The sequence below is a fragment of the Anas acuta genome, chromosome 8, assembly GCF_963932015.1.
Source record: "Anas acuta chromosome 8, bAnaAcu1.1, whole genome shotgun sequence".
Taxonomy (NCBI): domain Eukaryota; kingdom Metazoa; phylum Chordata; class Aves; order Anseriformes; family Anatidae; genus Anas; species Anas acuta.
The window spans coordinates 20,728,280-20,752,863 of NC_088986.1; the positions used below are offsets into that span (position 1 = coordinate 20,728,280).

The following is a 24,584-nucleotide window of genomic DNA, read 5'->3' on the forward strand; positions in this document are numbered from 1 at the left end:
TCAGAGATTCCAGGTCTCAGTAGCAACTAAAGTAGCAGTTTGTAGTGTTTTTTTTGTTTGTTTGTTTATTTTTTGAGGGTGTCAGTGTAAACCTTTTAAAGATACAGTTAATATCACTGAATGGTCACATAAGACCTGTGTTTGTTTTCTTATTTGTGACACCCTGCAACCTCAGGATGTGAACTTCCATGAAATGTAGCATTCAAGATTTACTTTTTTCAGTTACAAAGATTAACATAAAGATGAATGTAACTGTGGTCTTAGTTAAACAGCACGAGTTCCTTAAGAATGAAGTGGTACCTGCTGTAAAAAAGTGTGTTTGCATTCAAAGCACCATTCTCCTCCAAACCTGTACCAAAATCACATCGTCTACAGTCTCTCTTGTCATTACTCCTGGATCCAAGTTTTCAGCTTGCACATCTCTGTAATTGAATCAATTTTTAATGCCTGCATCCATTGATCTGGCAGAAATGGAGACAGCTGCACATCTTAGCCTGAAGGATATCTTTGAGTAATAATTATCCAATCATCTACTGAATATTTAAAATTTCCAAGTAGAATTTGGACAGAGTGTCACTTGTGAAATTACTGAGCTTGTAGTGCAGGAATAATCTTAAAAACCCTTCTTGATGGACTCTATTGAAGGCATATGGGAATGCTCCTCTTGTGTGGAGTAATTGAGCTGGAAGTTGACTGAAATGCTGAAAAAAAAATCCAGTGAATGCTGACACTGTCATCAGTTGTCATGTACATAGAGGCATATAAAAATTGTAGGAATTGCCATGCTGTGTGTGATCTGGAAGAAGATACTTGTCCATCCCTTAGCTCCCTAGCACAGTTTTTCTGTGCCTCGGAAACCATGTAGGCTGATCAGCTGTGTGTGTGCGCATCTTGTGCCTTAACTTCTGTAACACCAGTAAAGCATGTCGGGGTTTGGGTTCTGCTTTCCTCTTATGTTCATCTTATTGCCACTAAATCCAGTGTCGAGCAGAAGGGTGTATGCTCCTTTAGCAGCTAATGATTTTTCCGTTCCTTATTTGAAGCATGGCTCAAACAAAATAATGTCCCTATACCTCCTTAGGAAGTACCTGGAGAAAATATTTGATTTCCTTGGTCCCTGCTTGGTTTAGAGTTGTCACACACTGTGAAGAATTCCATCATTTTATCTTTCTCCTGCAGTTTCTTTTTTTTTCCCCTTGTTTTTTAATCAAGAATGTGAGGCTCGACTTTCCTGCTATTAGAGGTACACAAATGGGTTTACTTAGTTGGATCCCATGCTTTGCCAGCTCTGCTCTTCAAATTAGTGCTTGTGTTACGTCTTGATGTCTTTTTGATGTCTTCTGGAAAATGTTGTATTCTCCATCAATTATACAAGTTCTACAAACTATGTAGGTATTTATTATGTCATTGTTTCTCTAGAACAAATACTTTCATCAATAATGTAGGTAGATGGCTTAGAAATAGCTCTAGCAGGGCTCTAATTTATACTATCCATTTACCTGAAATTGCTTTTATTTTTTCTGGTGCTTCAACTCTTGTCATTGTACAAGCAATGAGATGATTTTACCAGAACTTCACACTTTCAAGTAAGTTTGTCTGCTTTGAGTATCTAATGAGATGAGATCTCTCTGCAACCTAGTGTTTCTGTTTTGCTAACAAGGAAAAATCTGATAAAGTCTTATAACAATATATTGTCCTCCTTCATGAAAACATTTCTAAATGATTGCAATGGAAGTGAAGGCATGCTTGGTCCTCACTACCAGACAGTAACATGTGTTTGTTTTGCTGAAATACCATGTACATGTGTGCATTATCTTGGATTTGCTGTTTCTCTATCATGTTTTATTTTTTTAGGCAGGTGCTTTGGTAGCCAGCAGTTACTGACTAGTCTTAGGTGAAGAAAAGTATTCAGCTGGTGGTGGTTGAGTCTTATCGTGTTGCTTATCAGTTGCCTTACTTACTGAGGTTCTTCTGAAGAGAGTGAGAAACATGGAAAAGATCTGGCTGCTTGGGTGGGTAAACAACTGCTGTGTTTTTTGCTTGTACAAGTTGGACAAACCGAGCTTGACATGATTCTATGAACAAACACGGGATGATGGCACAGGCAGAATTCACTGGCACAGACAGTAAATCCAGCTCCCTTCCCCAAATGCCTGTTGTATTTGCGCCTCATATCCATCACACCAAGTACAGGTAATGGATAAGCCAGTAGGTTTTCCCCGTTAGCACCATTCTGTAGCAACTGTGCAAATTTCCACATAGATGCAAGGTGGTAAAAGTGAAAAATTAAAGGGAAAAGAGTTGAAATGCTGACATCACAGGTGTTAGTGATGAGGATTGTTCTTATCTCTGAAAGCTGGATTTTAAAACAGACTGACATAGTGTGTCATGGCTTGACAAGAAAAAAAGAGGTAAAATATTCTCAACAATATTTTCTTCCTCATCAATGCCAGCGGTGGGTGTTCAGTGGGAGGGGTTTTGTCATCTTTGCCATAACTCTGAAATCTCTCTGCCTTTTTGTCCAGTCGTACAAAGGCAGCACGCAGTTGAGGCAAGTGTGTGTGCCGGGTCTTGAGCTCCGTGGATTTGGCGGCTGTTACTCAGCAGCAGTTGGTCCTGCGTCATCTCTAGTTGCTAAAAAGCTCTCCCTGGGATGGCTGCATCGTGCTGCTTCTGCTTTGGCTGCTCCCCGTTCTGACTGCACCGCCTAACGTCTACAGAAGGTGACTTGGAGTTGCATGGATATTCGGGTTTTCTTTACGTGCATGCGTGATATTCAGTGTCTAGGTCCTCAGTTTCAGTTTTCATCACTGATTTCTGTGCACTTTTGGTGTGTGAGTTGTCGTGGCTGCTGGTGACAGCTCCTGCGGCCTACTGACAGTGACAAAGAGCTCCTGTTGGCAGTTGTCATGTGGTTTTCAGAACTTGCCTGCGCACTGTTGCAAAGAAAATGGTACTGAAATCATTTTCCAAACTGTTTTGTGAAGTGCTTCAGTTCTCTTCTGAGACAAAGTATGCTACCCATGTGGGCCTGTTTGTAGATTATCATTTTCATGTTCCTTTTCTGCTGGAATTTTCACCGTTGTCTTATTTAAAACTTCATTTTTTTTATTTTTTAAAGGCAGAAAACTTAAACTGAAGCATAAAAAAGGCAACTTCTAGAGAATTCTCAGGGGTTATGTTGTGGTATTGTTGCTGATGCACAGTTTACAATAATTCTTCCCTGTGGGGTGGTGTTTGTAAAATCCAGAAACAAAACAGAAGCGTGGATCTGGATACTTCTGAAAAGGATAGGCTGTTATGGATCCTGAAATTCATAGTGGTGGCACTGAGGACACTGCTGGTGCTTGTTTAAGTATGATTCCTCCTCACAGCGTGGTGTCCATGGATGCATTCTTCCCTTGGTTCCCCTGATGCCATGCCTGTATGTCTAACCCATAACAAAAATACTTTGCAAACTGCACGCCAGTTGATCAGCACGACATCAATCTTTTGCTGTTCCTTCCGTCTGCAAACAAAATGGATTGCTACAAGGCCATGCAGCGGGAGTCGTGGAAAAGCGAGCCATGGCAAGGTTGTCATCTTGTAGAACTGTGTCATTAGTTAGGCTGTCTGGCTCTAGTTTAAATCATTCTATTTATTTTAGTTGCTCTCTTTGTGCCTCTTGTTCATGGAAACAAATGTCAGTAGCTGCTGTCATCCGAAAATGTCTCCAGGATGTGATTTCTCCTGCCTTGTGTGTTTGGGAATTGTCTTCTGGTTCCTGAATGAACAAGCCTGGATTTCTTCAAACATTTGAAGAAATGTTTCTTAAACAGGCTAAACTATTACCAGGCTTGAATTTTGGAGGGGGAGATAGAGGAGGGAGAAACTTTAATATACTCAGTGTACTTTCTGTGCTTACACCATTGGTTCCCAAATGCTTGTCCTCTTGGCGTATGTGAGGAAAAGCAAACCACACATTGTGACTTAAGATGTTCAGTCTGTTCTGACAGCAGCCGTAAAATAATAGCTAAATCCAAAGGAGTAAGACATTGCTCTGTGCAGTGTCCTTCCTAAAGAGCTACAAGCTGGAGTAGAGGCTGCTAGTGATCCCTGAAGCAAAAACCAAACCAAACAAACAACTTGGGGAACTGGATAATGTGTAAGTAATTTTTGAACAGAAACTTGTTCTTACGCAGTAAAGTTACTTATTTAGTGAACATGGCTTTTATCTTACAAGTCCCGAACTCCACTGGACAGAGCTTTTTGTCAAAAGAAAGCAGACCTCTTACAACCCCAGCCTGAACTCAAATAGCACGCTAAACACATGTTCACATTTTTGGCTTACTCTGTCGCTTGCAGTGGCTCTTCTGTTCACTTCATGTTCGCAGCTGTGCACCGATGCTAGTGCCTTGTGCCGTGGTATCTACCAGTTAACTCTGGGCTACCAGTCGGTTGTCTCCACTGGGTAGGGCTCGTTTTTGAACGGCAGAGGTCAGAACAGTAAGCATCTCTTCTGTGTGCAGTTCTCAGAAAACTTTCAGCTGGACTTCATTGCAAGTTGATTACAGATAGAGCTGATAGTTTTTTTTGTTTTTGTACTAGAATTGGGTAACTGAGCAGTTTGTGTTCTGGAGAAAGAGCTTCTCCTGGATCTGTGAGGCTTTCTTTATCTCATCTGAGGAAATGGAAGCTATGGGATGTGCCAGCTCTTGAGAGTGGAAGAGGCAAGCATTGAGCACCACAAAGAAATCATCTTGATAGTTGGAAATTGAGTAAGATACGATTGAGACAGAGCCTTACTGTCTATTGCCTTAATGTTATCTATGTCTTTTTATCTTACTTTTTTTTCTAGAGCTCAGAAGTATGAGATGCACAAAAGCAGCACTGTAACTTTGTTGTCCAGAATGTAAGCACACGTGATGGTGAAAATGATTTATATAGGTAGCGTTTGCTTAAAACAGATTCAGAACCTCACTTGTGAGAGAAGGGAATCTAAATTAAAGATCATGTTCCAACAAAGCATCATTTTGTACTTAAAACTTCATTGTAAAACCTGATAAAAAGATTCTTCTGTTTGTGGCTGTTCTGTAGATTTTGATTTCATCTGTTGGAGCTTAAACAGCTGATATTTCCCTGACTGTTGTGCACCAGCTGCTTAGGGAAGGAGTGGATGTGTGACACATCTGAGCAGCTGAGATGTATGAGAAGGAGGAAGGAGGTGCTTTGGGTCTGCAGCAGGACTGTGAACCAGTGAAGGAAGGGCTCTGCGATACTGGGTGAGCTGCACTGCTCCCACAGGCACCATGTAACACAATTTCTTTCAGGAACGAGTCTAGAATCAGCTATCAGCTATGGCTTTGTGTATTTTAATACTGTTTTCCAGAAGCTGTTAAGAACCTGGTTGCAATATTCTGATTTTAAGCATAACTTTGAATTTTATTCCCACTCCTTTGGTTTGTCCTCCTGCTATTTACACATAGCAAGTGTATCCTCCTGCAGCTTTCAGTTTGTTAGCATAAGCAAGATGAGGTCTCCTTGTTTCCCCTTCTATAATGGAGTCTTCCATCAACCTGGAAGCCCTTCCCTGCATATGTTTGGGTTCAAGTCTTTTAAAAGCTGAATGGCCAGAACTGCATGGAATAGAGCATTTCTTATGAAATGCATTGGCTTGAGTATTTGTCTACAACTAATGCAAGCATTAGTCATTTCCAAATGATGTGCTGAGACTCGTACACATTTTGCAGGTATCATCCCAAATGATTCTGTAATGATTGAATTTTGTTCGTTCTCCTGTCTACCAGATGCTTTATTCTGTCTGTATTGTGTTGCTTTTCCTCTATTTCTCAGTTATATCATTCTCCCAATATTTGTACTGGTGTTGCATATTGAATAACCTTTAGTAATCTCTTCCTAGTCTAATATTAATGTTCAAAATCATGCTCCTGTATCTCTGATTTCGTCATGTCATTATCTACTTGCATGTCTTCTACTGGAGGCTTTTATCTCAGTCCTCACTAGTTGTGGCAGCTTATCAAGTGCTTTGTCAAGATTCATACGTCTGACTGGAGACTTGTTAGTAAGGGAAGTTTTAGCTCTGGGATTTGAGCTTTTCAGTGATAAATTTCCTCCAGGGGCATGGAGTTATATTGAGTTGCTTGAGCTTTTATTTCATTTCTACCGTGAAAGTTCCTATTTTTATCATTTTGCTATCTTTTATTACCTCTTAATACCGTCATGCTTGCTGAACACTGAGTTAAAAAGTGTGTTTAAGGCACCTTCATTTTGTTCAACACTACGCACATAGTATCCCTATTTTTACTCTGCAGAAACTTTGCTTTTCTGGTTTTAGTGCTTCCAGCGTAACACTGAAGAATATACTTTGGAAGGTGCAATTCAGTTTAACTTAGGAAAATCTTCTTTCCATGTTGGATGCATATTTTGTCCTCTCCCTTATTCCATGCTGGCTTTCTGCTTAGTTGTGGGGCTTTTGTGTGTGGCGTTCTTGTTTAGGTGTAGGGTGTGTTTTGTTTTGAAACAGTTATCTCTGGTTTTGCCTTTTAGCAGTTGCCCAGGAAGGTGATAAGTTTTCTAGCTATCTTCAGGCATGTTTCCAGCTTTACCTGTGTTTATGTAGCTTCTGTGGACTTTGAGAGGCCTGACGGGAGGTAATAAAGAGCAGTGGCTTCTGGGGCAGGAGGAGGTCATGCATTTCTCTTGAAGTCAAGAGAGTTAAAAGCTTGGTGGGTCGCTCAGACTGCCTTGGGTTTTTCCCTTCTGCAGTACCTCGAATGTCTTGTTACTGCCATTCGGTCTCGTGCCGCTTCCAGAATCTCTCCTGTTGTGGAGCAGACAACATACAGCAAATAAGTGGGGCTTCTTTCCTATTAGGTAATATGTTCCTGTGCCAACACGGCCCTTTATGTATGCAGGTCTTCCAGGCATACTGAGGTGTGTGTGCACCAAATGTAGGGAAGAACAATGTGCTCAGCCCTCGCCCCGACGGCAGGTGGTACGAGTTCAGGTATACCATGGTGACCGTCATGCCTGTGTGCCAGTGTACTTTGTCTTCCTTACGCAACCCTCCCCGGCGCCTGCGTGCCCCTAGGCTGACTTGAACCACTTCCAAGCAGAGTGAACTTGGGTGTGCAGCAGCTTGTGTGCAGCTGGGGTCACGCAGCACCACCATACAGCAACGTCAGGAACTTGCAGCTACCGACTTGGAACGGACCTGCAAGAGGTGTGCTGGGCATGCAAGGTGTTCATGCTGTGGGTTGGGGCATCGGGATTCTCTGCATCACTTCCTGGTCCTGTGCAACCCCACTGAGTGACAGCATCTGTACGGTGATCTGATGGGAACTGTGATCTATGTCCCTCTCAACAAAGGAAAGACTAAAAGGTATTTCAAAAATATGTACTTAAAAAAGATCAAGGCAAAGTATTGGCATTAAAATATCAGTATCTTAAGTGTTGCATGTTTTTAGTGTTGGATTTCTGTTGGTTGGGCTGTTTGTGACCTAGCAAAGAGTTCTGTTTCAAATTGCTGCACGGGAGTTGGAGGAGGAATCAGGAACTCAGCACCTAAAACCACGAGCACATCTAGGTGTTCATGGAAGGTGGAAATTTGTGTGCAGAATGCATAATTGCTTGTACCTACGTATGGGAAAAGGTATAGATTAATTGGCTCTCAGTATTTACCAAGTTCTAATCAGAAGGGTGGTGAGGCATCCCAGCTGCTGAAGTGGTTCCACAAACTGATTCCAGACAGAAGGATGCGACTTGGCACCCAGGAGATGAAAGCTTCTGTCTTGTGCTCAGTGGTTAAAATTACTGTTAATTTAGAAAGTGCCAAGCAATGCTGGAAAAAAAAAAAAAAAAAAAAAAAAAAAAAAAAAAAAAAACACAGCACAATTCTTGATAAGAATCCAAAGGCTCAGATCCAGAATTGGAATTCAGTCAGTGGCTGCAAGGTTTCATTGAAGCATCTTGAGGGCATGGTATGGAATAGCTAAATCTAGTTAGGCTGTGCTATGTGTATGGGAAATTGAAAACTGCAAAGCCCAATATGTTTCTGTTCCTTGTTTTCTGTTCCTAGCTTTTTTTTTCTGTAGTGTTTATCAAAATACCAGTGAGTTTCCATGAGTTCAGGAGCTTGATTGCATCTTGAACAGGTCTTTTGGTCTTACAGTTCTTTGGTACCAAGTCTTTGGTAGTGGCTTTGCACTCTTAGATGATCGTAGTCTGTGCAGGCACTTCTTTCTTTTATTGGGATTAGAGAACAAAACAAATGGCATTTGTTTTGACAGACATTTGTACAGACATTATGAATAATAGCAAAGAGGAAGTTGGTCATCGTAACTCTCGACCTGTTCACTAAATCACACTGGCTATGCTTCCTCAAAGCTCTTCACAGTTCTGGATATTGACCTTAGCAGGCATATTTAATGTAATTTTAGGGTCATATTTTAAAATGTTGTTTGCACAGTATGTTTTGCAAAACATACGAAGCAAAGTACTGTTAGAATTTGACCAATGCTGAGACAAGAATATCCCTGGATTCTGTACTGGAAAGGATTTGAGCTCAGGTGTCCTGTTGGGCATCTTGCTGTAATGGTCCCCAAATACTGCCTTAGGTGAAGGAAAACTGAAAGCTGTGCCTGCTTAGTCTGGACATTTTTGTTCTTTGCATATGACAAATCTTTTTGCAGTATTTTTGGGTTGCTTTTTACTATATGGCATACATGGCATGAAGAGATAGGAAGGTACTGCCAGGGCATCCAACAGCCCAGCTTTCAGACTGGCTTAAAAGCACGTCTCATGCTGCCTATAAAACTTTTGAGTTCCACATTCATGAATGCCTTGGTGTTCAGAAAGGCATTTAAACTGAAGAGGAAAAAAAATGCAAGTTCAATTTAATGTAATTCAGTTTTTCTAATCGGATATACTGGGCACACTGACAACAGTGACACCCACTGCTGCAGCCTGGCAGCAGTTGTTTGTTTCACACTGGCATCGATCACTTTCTGCTAGTGCTGTTCCTTGCTTCTGGTGGTGGGGAGCAGAAGGGTGCATACCAACCTAAATACTTGATTATTCCACTGCTAGGATTTTTATTTCTCTTAAATGAGATACCGACCACAACTGTTGTCTCAACTCCTTTTCGTTACGGAAGGAGCAGGGTGCTCTCAGATGCAGTGCAGCTTTCCTAAGCACGCTCTGCTAATGTGGTGAGTTCTGGAACTTTGCAGTTGGTAAATGCTGGTTTCTGGCAGCCCAGAGCTAATTCTGCCCCTTTGCTATGTATTCACAGAGTGGGAAGAGGTATTTGTAAATGCATTCAAAGGTAATGTCAGAAGGTAGCAATGGGCACACAATCAAGATTGCACAGACATCTTTTGATGATACAGCCTGGTTGGCAAATGTTTTATTTTTGTGATACCAGCCTCTTTTTAATGCAGGGGTTTCTAAGTGTTTTTTCTTATTATTTTTTTTTTAATATACTTAGGCACCTCATGGTTCTAGCACTCCTGCAGGAGTCTCAAAATCTGAGCTTCAACATATTCTTATTACACAAACCACAAGAGGAGTTGTAATAGCAGGAGACAAGATGGGCCGCCACTGAATCCCGTGCATATGCACTTTCTTTAAAAGTACCAGTTTTGCTGTGTCATAACAGAAGCAGATAGCGTGCTCCAACTCCATTGACAGAACAAACAAGATTTGTTTTGTTCTGGCTGAGACAGGCTGAGGGAGTTGGGGTTGTTCGGCCTGGAGAAGAGAAGCTCCAAGGAGACCTCCCAGCGGCCTGGAGGGGGCTGCAGGGAACCTGGGGAGGAACCCTGTTAGGGAGCCTAGGGATAGGAGTAGGGGGAATGGCTTTAAACTGTAAGTGGGTACGTTTAGATTAGATGTAAGGAGGAAATTCTTTACTGTGAGGGTGGTGGGGCCCTGGCCCAGGCTGCCCAGAGGAGCCGTGGCTGCCCCATCCCTGGCAGTGCCCAAGGCCAGGCTGGATGGGGCTGGGGGCAGCCTGGGCTGGGTGGGAGGTGTCCCTGCCTGTTGCAGGAGAGGTGGAACTGGGTGGGCTTCAAGGTCCCTTCCAACCCAAACCATTCCGCAGTTCTGTGATTCCAGGAAAAGTTAGCTTTCACTTTTCCTTGGTTAGAAACACTTCTCCCCAGTTCCTTTTTACCCCCAGGGGAAGGGAACAGAAGTATCTGTGAGACAAGGGTGTAGCCCTTTGCTTAAGGTTGGTGTTGTATGATACGTTTATAGGCAGTGTAGTAGGATGACGTTGTGCAAACTGTCAATTTTCTTTATAATGAGTGATTAAAAACACGAGCTAAAGGTTAGTTTTTCAGTAGAGAATAAGATTAAGTTGGGACAACAGAACTGTTTTGGACGTTGGGAGAGCCTGAAAGTGATTTTGGAGAACTCATATTTCTGTCCTCTGCTGTCACTGGATGAAAGAAAATTATGACATGTTTTAGAAATCATTTCTTTGCTTTTCTGTTCAGTAAATGAACAGGGTACGGAGAAGAAGCATGGGGGAGCTAGAACTATGCTGTGTGAGATGGTCTGGCAGGTAAGTTGGGTAGGAAAGGAAGACGGTGACAAAAACAGAGTTTGCAAGCCAAACAGGAGTGTTTGTTTTTTTTCCCTTTTTTATGGACTGCACTTAGAATTTAGCTGGTATTTTTAATGGAGGTAACATAATGTTAATTACAGTGTATGGGCTGGGAGTATAACGATAGAGAGGCGTGTAGTGTTTTCTGTGTTGTGAATCAGATCAGCCCCATCAAAGTTTCTTTAAAAAAAAAAAAAAAACACAAACAAACAAAGACCCTAGCATGTGTGTGGCTGTTCCAAGCTGTGGAAGTGTAGCACAGGGTAGGTCAGACAAGGACTACTGCTACCCAAAAATACCTAGCAGCTGTAATAATGTTTGGCTGGAATTCACAATTGGTTCTCTGTTTCAGTTGACCTCCTTTGTGTATTGCATTCTGACAATGACATTTTAAAGTTATTGCTTTTATTTTATTATTTAAATATTGCAGCTTCTTGCCTTCCAGGCTTGTTTGTCTGATATAGCTGTTTTGTTGCACTTGGAGACAGGTTTCCAGATGATTTTATTTGTTTCGTGATACAGAGGTCTTAAACATCTGACGCAGTAATACTTTCTTCTTGTCATGCCATATTGCTCAGCTACCTGTCACTTAACTTTACCATTTATTTGCAGCCTGTGTAACAGTCCTGGAGTCAAACTACAAACCAAAAGTGAATTTCAAAAATAAATTCAGGAGCAGTCACTCATTATGAACATACACCTATGAAAACTGTTGTGTAATTTTTCTCACACTAGAGGGCACTAGCATCTCATGAAATTTAAGCCCAAGCCAATTTTCGTTCTGTCTGTTAGACATACACACTGTGTAGTCTTACTCTTTTCATGTAGTGTATGCCAAAGACTTCAATTTCTTTGTGGCCTTTTCTCTGGAGAAATGAAAACTGAAAGTATCCTTGCAAGGATGCATCAAAAGTTAGTGTGTGTGATTTTCCAGTGTGCATGCACATGTTATTATTTCCAATGGGTAGTTTGGGTAGCTTGTGGACAAAAAGGTAAATTCCACTTGTATTCTTAAATTATGATATTATTAATGTGATAATTTTCGATTAAAGCTGATGAATAGGTGTTAAAGATAAAGAAGCATTGGATAACTTCTTAGAGAAGCTGTATAGTAGAGTTAACATCTGCAGTATACTTTTATAAAGCTTGTTATCAAAGGAAAAGAATCATACATGAACTGTGCTGCAGGCCAAGCGTTGTTGGGGTTAATGCATACGTTTACGTGTTGATACTTGGCGTATAGAAAAGAATACAAAGGCCTATGCTAGCAGTAAGAAGCTGATTGCCGTTGAACCTTTCGTTGTTCCTTACACATTAAGCAGGTAGTTGTGGAATATGCATCTGAGGCTGCAGCACACTGAGGCCCAAACATTTTGGGAGTTCTTTTTTTTTTTTTTTTTTTCCAATGTTGAATCTTGTTTAAAACGCTTGAACAAACTGCCTTCTGATCGACTTTTTGTTCTTGTAGGAATGATCATTCAGTTGCCTTGGAGATGATCCTTCTGCTGTAAATGTAGGGACGAGGACTAATGGTGTGGGCAGTATGGATCTAATGAACGGGCAGTCAAGCAGTGTTAATATTGCAGCTACTGCTTCAGAGGTAAGGATTGTAAAACTCAATAGGTACTGAAAATCATAAATACTCAGTTCTTTAAATGTACCCAAAAGTAATCTTTTCTTTTAACAGGTCTGGCACAGGAAATTCTTGTTTAAATGGATATATTGGTTTTATGTGCCCCAGTTTAGATGTGAATAGAGTTCTGACCTTTGTATACCAACAGAAAGCATGAACTAGCATTTACAGCCTTGCCATAGCCAGTAACTGCCTTTTCTGTGCTCTTACCATCACATCTAGACAAGGAAGCTTTTCTTTTCAAGTTTTAACAATAATAGATGCTCTTAGTGCACTAAGCTGGGCTGGCAAGGCCTGTGGGAAATGTTCTTGACTTTGACAGGTAGCGTGTGTGTGTTGGGGCAGTCTGACAGTGATTTTTCGTATTTTGAAGTTAATGTAATTTTCCATTTGCCATCTACTTATTAAGTGCGTGGGGGGGAGGTAAGTACCAGAAGGTTTTGGTTTTGATTTTGATTTTTTTTTTTGCCAGTGAGGATCTGTTTGAGAGTCTTAGCACTGATAGAGGGCTTACAAGATCTGTTTTTTCAAAACTCTTGCAAATCACTCCCTCCTTAAGTATTGTTTTCTAATGCCTTGTATTATTGGAATGATGGGAACTTAAAATCTGCCCTTAATGTATTATGAGTAATATTTCTAGATGCACTGTTTCTCTTCAGGGTGGCATGCCTTGGCTTGTACAGACGTACAAAAAGAAGCAAAGCTTTCTGCTTTGAAAGACAGTTATTTTACTGCTGATGAATATTTTCTTTTTTTTTTTTTTTGTCAAATTGCAAATGTGTTCTTAACACGGTAGACTTCATTTTGTCTTTTTCCCCTTTTTTATTTAAAATACAATGTTCGTGAACATTGCAAATGAGAGTGATACAAGCCACCGAGTCCTGAAAAAGGTTGCTTCCTTGAAAGAATATTTGAGCCTTAAAGATGTTCATTTCATATGTGTATTACAGATCTGTTTTAATAGTACGGCTGCATGTGTGCTATGCACTTGTGCGTGTGGATGGGAATGGAAAGTAGTCCAAACAAGGTGAAAGGAATAGTGTTGTGTGATTGAAAAGAATCAAGTATCTCCACCAATTTCTCAAGTATTGTAATTCCCTTAATATGAATTGTTGAATTGGCACTTGTTGGCACGTAACTGGAAAGGTTTCGTAGAGGAAAGCTCTCATCTTACTCAACAGGAGTCTTGACTATTTACATGTTGTCTGATAAAAATTAAGTAAAATACATTTAAAATGTTGCGATTAGGAGTGTAATAAAGACGGGAAATGTTGCATAAATCTGCTTTCAGCAGGTGTCTTTTTTTTTTTTTTTTTTTTTTACTAACTGGGAAATGTTTCTGAAAATGTAGTACAATGGTTACTGAAAACACGCATCTGATTTGGAGTTTTTGGTGATGTTTCCAAAGGCATTTTTTTTTTTTTTTCAGAGAGATGGTACTGTCAGAAGAAGCTCAATAAAACTGGACATTAAATGAGCATGAATATTCTCTATCTGTTCTTGCAACAAAAATGCTGAAATATGGACAAGAGTTAAATTTCAGCTGGCTGAACTCTCAAGGAGTTCAAATGCACTTGTAGTAATTGGGAAGCCAAAGTCAAAATAAATAGTATAGCCATAAAATACTGTTAGGTTTTCAGGAGAAGACATTAGAACAGAAGAACTGTTTGCCAGCATTGGTGACAGTGTGCTATCTATCTCTCCTTCTGTCTTGGCATCAGCAGGCTTGATGCAGGATGTTACTGGAAGCACGGTGAAAATGGTTTCTACGGTGAAAACGCTCGTTTGTATGCATGTTGTGCATATGACCCATAGTGAGGGTCATATGTTAAGTTTAGAACATTAGCAGTAAAATTACAAGGACTGTCAGAAAGTGCCTACATTATGTGGGTCGAAGTCTAATGTTTTCAGCTTTCCGGGAGGTGTACACCCCTACGATATCTCCTAGCAGGCGTTAGAGTGGTTAAGGATGTATCAGTCTCCAACATAAGACTGGTTTCTGGCTTGTGTTCAGTGTGCTTTGTCGCAATGGAGTTGGAGCTCCCAACAAGGGCATGAGCACTCTGTGCATCACTGCTCGACTTCTCTCTCTCCAAAGTCTCCAAAACAAAGTAGTAGCAAATCTGATGGGGGAGCTCCATTAGCACTTAGGTCCAGACTATGCTGTTGCTGAAGCTTATAGATGTTACACTGTACTTAAGGCGAGCATACTGGCTGCTGAAGAAGCATTAAAAGCTCATACAGTTACTGACTGTACTACTTGTGGTCCCTCATGATGCTTTCTGTTCATGTCTCATCTCATTTCTTCCTCTTAGTCAGGAGTATGCTTTTTACCAAAGTCCTGTAAGTGCGGAAAAAAATAAGCAAACAAAAATGCTTAGCTTTTCAGGTCTTCACAGGAGAGCGGGGAGCAGAAAAATTGCATGCTGCGTGCATATTTCTGAGTTAGATACATCTGGGGCTCAAATGTGAAATGTACATCTGGATATGACATCTCAACCTCCGTGTGAAAAAAGTGTGATGACTGAACAGAATCTGTATACCAATGGAAGTGATTATTTGTAACGCAGATGTATTGTTTTCGTATTGAACAAAGTGTTAATTTTTGAACAATATTTGTATTTTTTCAAGGAAGCAAATATCTGTATGTTCTAGATACCGATTCATGAAATAATCTAGGTTGGATCTGGTATCTCTGCCAGATACGAGTTACTACCATTTAAAAAAAAAAAACACAACAAAACAAACAAACAAAAAACCCTAATTGTTATACTAAGCTTCTTAGATACAAATGCATTCTTTTGGGGCAGACCTTGTCTTTTTTTCCTCATTAGTGATTTTTTCTGTAGTTCAGATTTTGATTCTTGTTGTTAACTTTTTCTCAACAAAACTGAAATTTAATTACATCCTGAGATACATAAGGGTTGTGTATTGAAAAGTGCTTTTGAAGTCCATTGAAATCAGATTGAGAGTCTTTGAATCAAGTGATCTTTGTTGGGAGACAGTAAGTCCTGTGGATTTTTTAATTGTTAATTTGCCCAATAGAAAAAAAAAAGTGATGTTTGAAAAGGAATTTTGATCTTGGCAGTGTAAAAAGATGACAAAACCAAAATATCATCGGTAGTTTTGTTTGTTTTTGCAGAAGAGTAGCAGTTCTGAATCTTTGAGTGACAAAGGTTCAGCAGAACTGAAGAAGAGCTTTGATGCAGTGGTATTTGATGTTCTGAAGGTTACACCAGAAGAATATGCCGTAAGTAATTTTTGTTAGTTGCTGTGTAATTTTTTCAATTTTCCCTACCCTTCCCCATTCCTATATGTTTTGCAACTCATTTCCACCATTCTTGGGTTTCAAAAATGGATCCTGTCCTGTTCTTCATTGTCTATATTCTGGTTAATGTTGAGTAGTCAACATCAACATTAGGTTAATGTTGAGGAGCTAGGCTCTCCAGGTGTTTTCATGTTATTGTGTGCAATGTAGACCAAAGATCCTTAAATCTGTACGATACACCATAATTCTGAGATGTGCATAGTAGCTGAAAGGATATACTTGATCTGAACTTGTTTTTTTTTTCTTTCTGGAGGTGTTTAATTTAATCCTTTTGATGGTTTGTTTATTTATGCTGATTGGTTTAATGAAGGTACAGATTGCTGTTTTTTAATACAGCCATTCCTGCATAATGCCCAGCCAGTGTCAGACGCTGGCAGATGGTACAGCACATCCCAGCTGAAGTCGGTGACAATTTCTGATGACATTTAGTGGGGCTAGAAAATTTTCACTCTTGTTATTACAAAATAGTCCTGTATTAAAATAAGCAGTGGCATCATAAAAACTGTTTATAACCTCTGCCAACACTAGTTGGGAATTCAACTTTTTTTTTTTTTTTTTTTTTAACTTTACAGAGGAAAACTCTTATGACTGGCTTGTATGTGGACTGTCTGGGTGGTGTTTTGGTTGTGTTACGGAAGGCCCACATAACATTCAGTTGAGTGTTGCTGTTTCAACTCTTCTCCTGCAAAACAGCATTGGTAGTAGTTCGATTGGACACCTGTTGGCTGTGAGTCAGTATTGCAGGTTCTCAGGATGAATGTCTTAGTCCATCACAGTATGGAAATATTTAAGCTCAATAGTAACAAATCAGCAAAACTTTGTTGCTTGTACATGTTCATACTGGGGATAATCATAGAACATCAAGCCTTCCAGTTAATGGTCTCTGGTAGTACATGGGTTGTAAGACTTCTTGTATTCATGCATAACCTCTAACAGAAGTCACCTCTCAATCATGTCCTTCTCAGCCTTGGATCTTATCAAGGATTCTTAGTGCATTTATGATGCTCGCATTCCTCTTCAGGAGGGTGCAAAGCCCAAAACCATAGTCTGTGTGGAGCTGCTGCCACGGACTTGGACAAAATGAAAAGGTGCTTTGTTTGGCATCTCCTTTCATAGGCCTCTTGCTCTTTTAAATGATCTCTCCTTTGCAGAAACTTTTACCTTTCACAAGTATTCTAAATATTACCTGTTATAAATGCTATCCAATTTTAATATTTTTATTAAAATCTATAGTGAAATCTGGAATGTGTACTGTTTTCATATCGGGCTTCAAACTAGGTACAGTTCCACTTACAAATTTTTTATTTCAGCATTTCCCATTATGATTATGCACATGTGATTGTAGTTTGGGTTTATGCAACCTGGTGTAATATTGCTGTTTTCTCAGTTTCTCCAAAAAGAAAACCATATCTTTAGTCTCAGCCTCTGTAATATTTATTTTCAGGCCTTGTTTGCTGTAAACTGGTCTGAAATATCTTAAAGCATTTTAAACAGTTGAGCAAAATTTCCAGTAGTCAGTGAACAACCCTTGGGCAAGCTTATAGTTAATTTTTTTAATCATGTTTCTATACACGTCTGTACTTCCTAGTTGATATTTAGTTCTTCAGGTAAACTTACCTTATTTTTTTCACTAGCACTTGCTTAATTGCTGTCTTTTTGTGGTCATTCTTGTTGAATGTTGTGAAAATAGGTAAATTTGACAAAAACTTGAGTACCTTGGCAGAAAAACACCTTTGACTCATTGTAGTTGTTTTTTTTTTAATTGCTCATTTCCTTATTCTTCACATTCTTAGTCCTACCGTAATGGAAAAGTGTAAAATCTTCACCAGGATTTCAGTGCTGATCTGAAGACAACCAGAGTGATACAGTATGGTCAAGCTCTTCAGGACACCAGCACCAATGAGAATGCAAACGTGTGCTAGTGAGGTTTTCATTATAACAGTGGGTTTGTACCTCTCAGCTTAGACACGGATATGTTACCAGTTGCTTTTTCAAACTAGAATAAGTTTCTAGCGTAGTGAGAACTTCTGGTAAAAAGAGATGTAGTGTAGACTACTGACATCAGTGATTTACCAAAGAATAAATTCTGTATTCATCTGGTAGATGAATAAAGGTTTCAAAATAATACATTTTTTTTCAAGTGGTGAACTGAAGAATAAGTTATGGATTAAGTACGTTGTGTGAGAGACAAGATAAAAATCTAGTAAAACAGCAGGAAAAATAAGTTCCTGCACAAGAGTTAGGCATCTGTCTAATTAATTGCTAAGTTGTTTTGGCTCGTAGGAAAAAAGAATTTCAGTACACAGATGCCCTGAAGGTGAGAGTTAACTGATACAGTCAGCATCAGCATTGGGAAGTCTCATCTCGTATCTGTTGTGTTGTGTTTTGATGAAAGCAGGTAACTGTGTACAGGTTGCTACAGTTAGGCTGAGAGCAGAAGAGCAAAAATCTGAATGGTATTCAGTTTAAAAGATACTGGAAACAGGATTCCTGCTGGTGGTTGTAGTGCCAGGCTGAAATACAAAGATGCCTTCTCAGCTCTCGTGTTAAGGTTGTTCCTTGAAAACTTAATTTGTTCAGTCAGTTGGTGGGTGAGTAAGAGACAAGAGGGACTGGAAAAACTATTGCTTGCTTACCAAGTCAAAGAAGTCTAACTGTAGATATTAGTGATTTTATTTTCACATTCTTGCCTTTGGCAGTCACCCACCAGGAGCATTATGCCGAAGGTGCAGTTGGTGTGCCTTTTTGTGATGGGCTGTTGTTTGGACTCTGAGCAACTTTGACATGTACTCCAACCATTCCAGGGTTCTGTCTTGCACAGTAACAGCAGTGATTATTGTAATAAACATGTAATATTGCACTTACACCGTTGTGAGCAACCGCGTGTTGTAAGTTTTGTAAAGTTAAAGGGCCGTGCTGCAGCTGGAACAGGTGAGATCTTCAGGCCTAGCTGCTGCTGTTGGAAACGAATGTATGGTCTGCTATATATGCACAGAAAAAGCAAAGCTCCTGGGAAGATGTATTGAATGCCTGCGTGCTTCGTAAACCTGGGGAAAAAGAATGCCATTCAGTGAGTATAAAGCAGGATATGTTTGTTTTCTGCGAGGGATTCTATAGACAGATTTCTAGCTGTAACTAATAGGAGTCTGTCTCTAAATACCTGCTTTTAGGCTGATCACTGCTCACTTCTTTATTAAACAGCTGAAAGCCACAAAGCGACTTGGTGCCAGCATTACCCACTGGTGCCTGGCCCTGTAGATGCAGCCATTCAGCGTGTTTACAGGGTAGGCAGAGCCACAGTGAATGCTGGCCATTTTTTTTGAAGGGAGATCTGTGGTTTCGAGCGTCCAGGGCACAATTTGTGGGGGAGGGATATGGTAATGGGGCAGTGGCAGCAGAAAGCGGGGCTGGTGAGACTGAAAGAAAAAAAGAAAAATGCTTTGGGAACTTGAGCTCCAAATTAAGATGCTGGCGAACCTCAGGTTGAAGAAATATTTATTTTTTTGCTTTACGGTAAATTCTTGCTCTTTAGACTGCAACTGTTTAATTATTTGACTGTTTATTACTTTTTGACTCGCATTTCCATTTTATACTTCGACTTAGCCACGGCGGTGTAAATATTTGAGGTAGAATTAAGGGAAGCGCAGCTGTATAAATCCATTGCTTTTTTTTTTCCCACCTAGTTATCTAAGAAGGATTCTTTATTCTTTGCCATAGTCTCTGAAAGCGTTACAAAGTAAGTTTGGTTAAGATGTATGCCTATTTCTTCTTGGGATTCCAGTTGAGCTTTGTCAAATGGATGTTGGAAGAAATATTGCTTATTTTGGAAACAATAAGGTCATTTTAAAATTGTGTAGATGAAACAAGGATTTTTTCTCAGAGGCATTCTTGTGACAGTTATCGAGACACCTATATCTGGAGAAAGAGCACGAGTGTGTGTTTTGTAAATGAAGCGTGTAATGCAAGTGCAGAAACAGGTCTCGAGGTGTGTGGTGTCCAACAACTCCTTTTTTGCCACTTCCAACAGAACAAAAATAACTTAAACTGGCCCAAGGTTCCCCATAGGAGACCTTCCTCTGTCCAACAGATCCAGCATCTCCTCTACAAGGTCCTGTGCAGCTCCTGGGGCTGGCTGTCAGTGATCTGGCAAGTTGTCCGCTGCGTCTGCGAGCAGCTTGATAAAGTGATGTACTGGACCTAGGAGCATTTGCTTTAATAACAATAAAATAAAATCTGCTTGTATGTGTTCCTGTTAGCTTTATTTTACAGAAGAATATTAATAAATAAGTATTTTCCCAAGGAGAGGAAGAAGCAGTGATTTCAGTGTGTGGAAGAACTATTAGTGACAGAAGTTCTGGAGTGGACTTTGTGAGAAAACAAGTAGGGTTTCAGCACAGGAACTCCAATCCCCCAGTGTTCATCTTGGGCAGTAGAATTATTTTACTACAGATGCAGTGCTTAACAGAGGCTTAGCTATTTTTTCAGTGAGGGAAAAGTATTCTGGCAGCCCAGAGAGACAGTGCTAAGCCAAGTTGGAAGGCTTAAATATATTTCTTTCTAAAAATTCAGATTAAGGAGCAATTTATGAAGTGCTGCCTGAACCAACATGGCTTCAAGGAAAATCAGATTATGGCAATGTTCTTCAATAACCGAAATACAGACTTTTTTTTTCATCTCAGACAGAAACTTAGTTTTTCTTTTCACAATGAGGGTTTCTGTCAAGGAGCTATGGGATGTGCAGTGTCCTTGTGGGGTAGGTACATGACTGGAGAACTTGTAGTACAGTAAGCAGCCTGGTAAAAGAGTTGATGCTTGAGAAGTCTAGGGACTAGAAAAGGGGGATTATAGTCTGGATCAAATGGGAGATTTTGTACGGGAGCATGGAGAGGAGCTTGATGCAGTGGTTTTAACTGCAACCAGAAGTTCCTAAGTTACATGGGTTTTGGAAGGAGAGTAGTCGCACGTGTTCACAGAAAAGCAAGAAGGAATTTTGAGGAATACTTTAAAATTTCATTTCATTGACGTCCACATTTGTCAAAGCAGCAGCACAATGAGGAGTGGTTCTTATTCATCTGGATGCAAAGTTTATAGCGTCCTAGCCTTGCCTTAGAAGAGGGGTAAATCTCTCTATATGGACCTGAAGCTATGTGGTCATTACTTTAGTATATTGACGTACTTAGTTGTTAACAAGTCCAATATCTCAACACCCAGGAGAGCTAAAATATTTTTAAACTCTGTTGTTGAAGGGTGTCCCCATGCAAGGTCTTAGCAGTGCATACAAATACTCCTCTGGTTGTGCCAGGGAGGCTGGGGGGGACACGATCTTCCCTCTAACATGCCTATATCGGAATTGCAAGATTCACCATTCCTTAAAGATGGTTTTCCCTTGTAGGGTTCCTCAAGTGACTGAGGATCTGGAAGGACAGTAATTATACACTTAAACAAAAACCCCTCTTCTAATCATATTCTAGAATTGTTGTCAAGATCTAAAGCCAATTTGAGGAAAAAAAAATGTTCAGCTCTTTCATTGCCTGAGCAATGAAGAACTTTTTTAATATATAGATGAAGTCGATAGCCATATCACTTCTGAAAGGGCAGAAAATACTAAGTGCTGCTGCTTCTTTGTCTAATCAAAATGCTTCTTTAAATCAAGGTCTCGAATTGTGCGTGTGACTTTTTAATGCACGCAGCTGAGAGCTCAAACAAAAAAAGAAACCACAAACCAGAGAGGTTATTGTTGGCTTGTTTCATGCAACAAATCGATGTGAACACTTGAAATTTTTAGTTTGAGTATTAAACCATTGAACCGCATTCAGGAGAGGGAGATATCCAGGAATTTGTATTGGCTGGATTAAGGAACTGAAATGAGAGAAGTCAGTGCATTGTATCGCTTCGCTACAAAAAACAAGTTAGTGGCTTTGTTTATGGGTTTAAATTCCCCGTGATTTGGCCATGGTATAATTTTTTTTATAAGGAGAGTTGAGCAACAGCATCCAACAAGTATTACACATTATTTTCTAGGCTTTGTCATTTCAAGTGGGCTGATTAGAATAATGGCCTTTCACTTTGCTTTATTTTTGGCTTTGCAGTGAGCAAGCGCATTTAAAAGGGTAAAAATTTAGAGAAGTGTTAGACTTCTGAATATGAATGAGTAGATGTTTTAAAAAAAAAAAAATCTTGCTTTGTCAGAGGTTTAAAAAACTCATGAGTACACTGCTATATCTATGAACCCAAATGGTTTTGTATCCATCAGCTTAGGGGTTCAGCTAACAATTGTTTGCTGCTTTGGAGTTGTGAACAACTGAAGTGTTTGGAATCCTTAAGACACTGCAGACTTTCTAAGGAAAGAACCTGCATAAGGGATATTTCTTCAACAAGTGGTAAAGTAAATGCTAGTGGTGTAACAGATGGATACTGCTTTTAGCGAAGGCAATAAAATGTGTTAACAAAATTAGCAAAAATTCTCACTTGCCCATTCAAAAAAAAAAACACAAAACAAAGCAAAACAAAAAACAAACAGCAAACAGAAACAAAACCCCAACTCTTGCTGTATCTTTTGTTCTCAGACTTGTCTTCTGTGTGTTGTGATACTAGTAGCAGTCATTTCAAATCTTTTAGTAATGAGCATTAATCTTGAAGATTGGCATGTGTAGTTTTATTCATTTTATTTATGCGTAGCGTTAATATACCATTCTGTGTTTGAAGTGTGTGCATGTCTTCTGATGTCAGAATTGTGGTGCAAAATTAAAATCAGTCTTTTTCATCAATTGCTGATGTTGATCTTCAAGTAATAATTTGTTTAGGAATAAACATGAAGCAAATAACATTCTGACTTAGCTAAGGCAGTTCAGATTGGTCAAGAACACAAATTTTTCCTGAGAAAGAAATAAAGCATTGGGTTTTAACCATACTCTCTTCTGCTTTTGTGTGAACAATGAATTGGCTTTCTGGTTCATTTCCATTCCACTGCTGTAATCTTGTTTCAGTGAGGAGGATTTGCACATAAATGTTAGCAATCGCTGCAATGCCAATTTTCTTGGTTTTGTTCATTTGGTAAGGATGTTTTAATGTCCTATACTCAAGCTTTACTTAATTTTATTTTTAAAAAAGTGTATTAAATTGGATTAATAGTTCCAAAAAGTTCTCCAGACAGCCTGCCTCTTCTGCTTTTTAACCTGAAGTGCTTTTTAACCTGAAGTTATTTTGATTTCACCTCACCCGTCAATTTCCTAATTCATTTTTTATATTGAGAAGCACAGTGCTACGTTTAGTCATGTATTTACCAAAGACAATACATTTCCCAGAAGGCTTGGCATGGTGTAGCAGACAGATGTAGACTAAAGATGGAGTTACACAAACTGGTGTTTCAGGATTGGGGTCTTGCCCTTGGAAATGAAAAATAAGTCAATTCTTGCTTATGTGTGGATGCTGTATGGTTGAGGGGATTGGGTAAGAAAAAAGAATTCACCCTTTCCTTCTGTCCCCCTATCTCTTGCATGCTCTCTGCAGGTAAGAAAGTGCAGTCCCCTGGTGCTTACGCCTGCGCAGCTGTGGTTACATGGTTAGGTGCTTCCCAGGGCTGCAAGAGCTTTGGTACTTCCTAGCAAATGGGAGCTTAAAATATCAGGCAAGTTTGTTCTACACAGTGGTACAGACTTGCTGTGCGGTATTTAGATAAGTCCATTGCTCGTAGAGAAGCAGTTTCCTATGCATTTGCAGTTTCTCATCTTAAACTTTTAAGTAGGATTTAGGAATAATTGGATTAAACTTTAGACTGGTAACAATTTCTCCCGCGTCTGGATGAGGAGCAAGTATTCTGTATTTCTCTCTTTAATGATCCATTTAGCTGCTATCTAGACTTTGGACTCTAAGCTTGGAGGCTTATTAGGTGTATTTTCCTTCATTCTGAAAACTCTCATATCTGGAAAAAAAAATGTATTTAATGTTAAGCCTCACAACTTTCTTAGGACAAGTTTTCTCTGAATACCTCTTGGTTATTAGCTTCAAGTCTGTTTTAACTTGAGAAATCCGTTCACAAGGTTGTTCTTACTCCCTTCCTAACTATCGTGCTTTTGGAGAAATATCTTTGTTCTGTCTGTTTGTCAGGTGCCTTTCCCTGCCTAAGTAAAGCCATGCCTTACCCATTTGTGTCCTCTAAAGAGCCATTAACACAGATCTCAATAAGAGGGCAGACTATTAAATTACCAAGATGAAGCTCTTTGCTTAGCCAAGTACAGTGTAACATAACCCAGAACGACATCTGTAATATGTAGGAGTTTCTGATGCTCTTTTGCGGGTAACGGAAGCCAGAGCCTTCCGTTACCCGCAGAAGAGCATCAGAAACTGGCTACTCTTCACGAGTAGGTCCCTTGTTAATACGAGAAGAGCTTGAGATAAGCTGCTTCTAGTTCAGAAGGCATTCTTTTGGTTTTGGCAAAAGTTTGTTTATTTTTACTGTAGTTGCTATGGGTGGAAGGGAGTCGAGTTTAAGTTGAAGGAAAAGAGTATTTTCTCGTTTTTCTGCTCTGGGTTGAGTTAAATTGATCTGATCTAGTCTCCCTTGAACACAAGTTTAGAAAAATGTTGTCTAGGTGTAGAACATAGATTAGAAGAAGCATCAGCTGACTAAAGTGGAGCCCAGGAAAGAAAGCTCATAAAAATGACACATGAAGAGCTTGTTACTTAAGTGATGTACTGCAAAATAACAGAAGATTGTGTCAAGTTTGGGAAATTGGGACTGATTTGTACAATTTTGGTTGTTTGACATAAAAAGAGATGTAAATTTCATCAGATCTGCTGCAAAATACAAATTTCTGGCAAAACCCATCTTTTCATCTCATAAGAGCCAGGTGCATCTCTTAACACCTGCTCTCTTTCAACTACAGCACCCTAGTTTCATTTCTTCTGCAAGGCTGTTTCTACTTGAGAAGCCAACCTGCTCTCCAGCAACGCCATTCAATGGAAATCAGTTTTGGAGAGTCACAGTGGTCTCGGTGTGTACCAAGTACTTAAAC

The 24,584-nt window shown here is 39.7% G+C and overlaps 1 protein-coding gene across 11 annotated transcripts in view; it reads left to right on the plus strand.

The window, feature by feature from the left end:
- Positions 1 to 24,584, plus strand: part of RALGPS2 (Ral GEF with PH domain and SH3 binding motif 2) — a 141,982-nt gene that overhangs the window by 33,808 nt on the left and 83,590 nt on the right. For 8 of the 11 annotated variants that reach the window (XM_068691352.1, XM_068691341.1, XM_068691349.1 and 5 more), the window contains 2 exons: positions 12,078 to 12,209; positions 15,367 to 15,492. In XM_068691352.1, coding sequence (XP_068547453.1) covers positions 12,153 to 12,209; positions 15,367 to 15,492 — 183 coding nt within the window. In that variant the 5' untranslated portion in view covers positions 12,078 to 12,152. Of the gene's footprint in view, positions 1 to 6,518; positions 7,382 to 12,077; positions 12,210 to 15,366; positions 15,493 to 24,584 lie in introns of those variants that run through there. The other 3 variants (XM_068691348.1, XM_068691353.1, XM_068691342.1) reach the window with 2 other exon arrangements.